The sequence below is a fragment of the Bubalus kerabau genome, chromosome X (assembly GCF_029407905.1).
Source record: "Bubalus kerabau isolate K-KA32 ecotype Philippines breed swamp buffalo chromosome X, PCC_UOA_SB_1v2, whole genome shotgun sequence".
Lineage (NCBI taxonomy): Eukaryota > Metazoa > Chordata > Mammalia > Artiodactyla > Bovidae > Bubalus > Bubalus kerabau.
Genome location: NC_073647.1, coordinates 130,634,306 through 130,639,458, shown reverse-complemented (window position 1 = coordinate 130,639,458; position 5,153 = coordinate 130,634,306). Strand labels below are relative to the sequence as shown.

Here is a 5,153-nt window from a genome sequence, read left to right as displayed (position 1 = left end):
GGCCCCTCAGAGCTATCGGCCGAATGTGGTCTAGAGTGTCTCAGGCTAAGGCGTTGGTTTGTGGGGGTAGGCCCAGATTCTACCCCCGGAGGTGGTGTAGGACGTAGATAACGGCCCTGAGGACTGAGGAGCAGAGTTCGACACTGCAAGGGGGCCACACTGAGCGACTCCCCTATACTGGGCTCTAGGAGGCCTCGGGTAAGTTGGCCAACTGTGGTGCCCCCTGGTGTCCACTGGAGGTGGTTTTGGTGAAGTGAGAACCTTGCTCTAACAGAATAAAACCAGTTCAACAAAGGGAGCTAGTCTGCACCATGATTCATGGTTGTGACGCTGAGTAAGTATGGCGGCCACTTCCTTAAGAAACGGGGCCACGTAAAGTGCCAGCCCTGTTTTCAGGCCTGGGAGAATAGGGCGTTTTGACATGACACTTCCCGGGACATCTCAGGGAAATGAGCAACCAGGTCAAAGTGGTAGCCTTAGGTTATTAAGGGAGGGTTTCAGATTTGCCAGGGGTCATGGTGAGAACCTCGGGGGCTGTGGATATGTTCCACACCACATCATTCGGACCAAATCCTCCCTGTCGTCATCCCTGGCAGACCTCAAGAATACATGTCAGTCCCCACTGTGGGCTAAGGAGTGGTCAGCTAAGGCAGTGGTGAACAGAGGGAGAGCTCTTAGACCCTGTCATGTGTCAAATGTAGACCTTGGATACTTCTATGTCCTGGCTATTGTAAATAGTGCTGCAGTGAACATTTGAGTACAAGTGTCTTTTTCAGTTAGTTTCCTCAGGATATATCCTCCGTAATGATACTGTTGGCTCATGTGGTAGTTTTATTTCTAGTTTTTTATGCAGAGTGAATTAAGTCAGAAAGAGGAAAGCCAATATCATATATTAATGCATATATTTGGAATCCAGAAAGATGGCACTGATGAACCTCTTTGCAGGACAGCCTGGGTATGCAGGCATAGAGAACACACTGGTGTAAACAGTGGGGGAAGTAGAGGGAGGGACAGATTGAGAGAGTTACATTGGAAATGTACACATTACCATATGTAAAATAAATAACCACTGGGAATTAGTTTTATGACTCAGGGAGCTCAAAGCCAGTGCCCTAACAGCTTAAGAGGGGTGGGATGGGGTGGAGGGGGGAGAGAGTTTGGAGAGGGAGGAGACATACAGTATACCTATGGCTGATTCATGTTGATGTCGGGCAGAAAATAACACAGTATTGTAAAGATATTATCCTTCCATTAAAAATAAATAAATTTGTTTTAAAAAAGACATATAGAAGAAAAGAGAAGCAAAAAAAAAAAATTAACTTTGAATTGGGATCTTGGATGGGACCACAGGGAGGTCAACCTGCCTGCAACAGCTTCCATTCTTAGGAGACCGTGTTTGGGAAGATGAGGTCATCCTCACTTCCTCCTGTGGGGACACAGGGTGATTGGCTTTTACTATCAGACAGGTATCAGTTCAGGAGAAAGGGGAGGTTCTCTGCCAGGCGCCCAGTTAAGGAACCTGAGTGAGGACTTAGAGCATGCGTCCCAACCCTTGGATTTCAGCCCAGGAAATCTCAGAGATGGGCTGTGAGGTTGAACATCTGCTTTACTGTTTTATACTAAGTCTAAGGGAGGGGAAATGTCTTGTCTGAAGGTGCAGCCACCAGTTAGCAAATGGAGAATAGTGCCCAACGTTTTAAGGAGCCAAGGTAAGGACCCTTGGACCCAAGGAATGATGATCCCAGTGAACTCAGGGTAGAAGAGACCCTACTGAGCTCTCAGAACTGGGTATCCCCTGGGAGGGAGGTGCACTGAGGCATCCCTTCACGTGGAGGTCTGAAGTGTCTGCATCAGAGCCAGGACTTGATGTGATAATACTGAAGATGAGCTGAGAAGACCCCACTGTCAGCACATGGTGTCACCTCAGTAAATCCAAAGCAGGGCTGAGGGGACGCAGAGGAATAGTAAAGCCTCTGTTCTTCCTCTGGGATTCTCAGGGGACAGGCTGAGCAGGAAAACAGGAGCCTTGTGGGTTCCTAGGGCAGTGTCCTCAAGGACACCTGCAGAGGCGGCCTTTGATTAAGCCAAGGTAGAATCTCCCAGTTTTAAGGTGCTCATGTCACCTCATTTTCCATCCTCCAGGTGCCCCAATCTCCTGTCTCTTGGCCCAGACCCCTGCCTGCGGTCCCTGACCACAGCTGTCATGCCTCGTGGGCAGAAGAGTAAGCGCCGTGCTCGTGATAAACGTCGCCAGGCCCAGGCTGAGACCCACGGTCTTCATGATCAGGCTTCCACATCTAGGGGAGAAGAGACCACCTCCTCCTCCCCTCCTGATTCAGAGAGTGCGCCCTCAAGCTCGTCTGCTGCTGGCACCTCCAAGGGGCCTCAGGGAGCCCAAGGCAGCACCAGTGCTGCTGCAGGTGCTATACGCAAAAGATCTGGTGCCGGTGGCGCAGCACGCTCGAGATCTGGAGTAGGTGGCACAGCACGCTCGAGATCTGGTGCAGGTGCCAAGGGCCAAGTTCAGGGAGGTGAAAATTCCTCCCAGGCCTCAGCTGCTGCTGAGAGCTCTCACACAGATCTTCTGACCATGGAGTCAGAGAATTTGGTGCAGTACATGCTGTTTAAGTATAAGATGAGGGAGCTAATTAAGAGGTCAGAAATGGTGAAGGTTATCCACAGAAGGTACAAGGCGCAATACCCTGAGATCCTCAGCAGGGCCTCTGAGCAGATGGAGATGGTGTTTGGCATGGTGCTGAAGGAAGTCAGGCCCAACAGTCACTGCTATACCCTGGTGAGCAACCTAGATCTCAGCGACAGTGAGTCTATGAGAGGTGACTGGGGGCTGCCGAAGAATGGTCTTCTGATGCCTCTGCTGGGTGTCATCTACCTGAATGGCCATCGCACCTCTGAGGAGGAGGTCTGGAAGTTCCTGAATATTCTGGGCATCTATGATGGAAGAATGCACTTCATCTTTGGAGACACCAGGAAGCTCATCACAGAAGATCTGGTGAAGGAAGAGTACCTGGAATACAACCAGGTGCCTGGCAGCAATCCCCCTCGCTATGAGTTCCTGTGGGGTCCTAAAGCGCTCACAGAAAACAGCAAGACGAAAGTCCTGCAATTTTTGACCAAGGTCAACAATTTGGTCCCTGACGCCTTACTGCCGCATTATGAGGAGGCTTTGAGAGAGGAGGCAGAGAGCTCCGGAGCCAGAGCTGCAACCGGGACCGGCCCTTCTGCCTCAGCCAGCGCTGGCCCTTCTGCCTCGGCCAGACCTGGCACTTCTGCTGCAGCCAGGGCTGGCACTTCAGCCTCAGCCAGGGCTGACATGTCTGCCTTGACCAGTGCTGGCCCTTCAGCCTTGGCCAGGGCTGGCCCTTCGGCCTCGGCCAGGGCTGGCCCTTCTGCCTTGGCCAGACCCATCGCTTCTGCTGCAGCCAGGGCTGTCATGTCTGCCTTGGCCAGTGCTGGCCCTTCTGCCTCGGCCAGGGATGGCACTTCTGCTGCAGCCAGGGCTGGCACTTCTGCCTCAACCAGTGCCCGCTCCAGGGCCACATCCAGCCGCTCATCTGGCCCCTAGTGTGGTCTGAAGCCCATTCTTCGCTTTGTGGTTGGAAAAGCCTGTCAACCTGTGTTCCTAATATACATCAATAACTTGTTGACTTTTCATTCCTCAATTTTCAATTGTTACTTTTTACAACAAAGTTTATTTTAGGTTAATGATAGAAGTATTTGAATTACATGGGTCTCATGCTGTTTGCTGTTTGTCAGATTTAGGATTAAGAGTTTTGTTCTTTGAAATACATATTGGAAATCCTCAAATCACTTTTGTGATCCAAGCTGAGAATAACTACACTTTAGGATAAGAATATCCATAGAAATGTGCAAGACACCACACTAAGGCTCAGAACATAGATGCATAGAAAAACAGCTGAAAGTTTGTCAATTTTTGGTTTGCTTTACTTACTCTCTGTTTAGTTTCCCTTTATATAAATGTAAAAGATATATACTTTGATCGGATTATATTTTTCAAGAATGTTTGAGAATATAAATTATAGCAAATGATTTATATGTGGTTCTTTTACACAAACATTAATTGAGCATCTGCTCCTAAGAAAACTTCATGCTTGTACTGGCAATGTTTAGTCAAAAAAAAAAAAAAAAAAAAAAAAAAAGCAGTGCATGCCTCTGCCCATGCAGTTATAGTTACTCAGAGAAGCTGTCATTTTTTGGAAGAGGCTGAGTTACTCTCTAAATCAGAAAGACCAAGAGAGAAGCAAGGTAAAGAGGGGGTGGCGAGAACATATTACTTTGGTTTCATTGCTAAGCAGAAGTTTGGCTGATTGGGGAGGTTGGATCTTTTTTTATTTTTTATCAGTTAGAACACTGCATAGTCCCTGACATCTCTTAGATGCCAAAAGAAAAAAAAAAACACAACCCAGCTGATGTAACATCTGAGGTCAAGATAATCATAGTAATAACTACTATTGCCTCTAATGTCTCAATAGATACAGGCGTCGTGCCCAATGCTTTCCATAAATACATATATTCCACCAATCCTACCAGACAGAGCTTATCAAACTCACTTCACAGTGGAGAGCCTGAGGCTTATAGAGTTAGAGTTTGGTTTTGTGCCGAAATACTTAAGGCTGGTAATTGACAGAGCTGGGACTAGACTCCTGCCCTAAACTAACTTGAGCACTCATACTATTCTTCTCTCCCCACCCTGAGACACACCCTTGTCTTTTTTTTTAAACAAGTACTTTTGACATTTCATTTCCTTTTCCTTATTTATTTACTATTTGTTTATTTATTTATTTGGCTGTGCTGAATCTTATTTGCGGCACATGGGATTTACTTCCCTGACGGGATCGAACCTGGGCCCCCTGCATCGGGCGCCTGGGGTGCTAGCCACTGGACCACCAGGAAAGTCCCCACCCTGTATCTTTTATTTCAGTGTTTTTCTCAGCACTTCAAAATTTGTCCTAGGTGATAAAAAAAGAATGCCCTTGTGCTCAAGCTACTGGATTGGAATGTGTAGCCAGAGCAGTAAGAATACCAAATATATTTAACAAAAAATACGTATACCTTATTCATTACTCACAGATGAATGAAAGAGACAACATTCTGTGCCAGTATAAGCATGTACA

General features: G+C 47.5%; 1 protein-coding gene across 1 annotated transcript; it reads left to right on the top strand.

The window, feature by feature from the left end:
* The first annotated feature begins 340 nt into the window (after nt 1-340).
* LOC129640181 (melanoma-associated antigen B2-like) lies at nt 341-4,068 on the top strand. Its single transcript, XM_055565408.1, has 2 exons — nt 341-372; nt 2,143-4,068. The coding sequence occupies exons 1-2, from the start codon at nt 341-343 to the stop codon at nt 3,581-3,583; spliced, it is 1,473 nt and encodes a 490-aa protein (XP_055421383.1). The 3' UTR covers nt 3,584-4,068.
* Nucleotides 4,069-5,153: the final 1,085 nt, after the last annotated feature.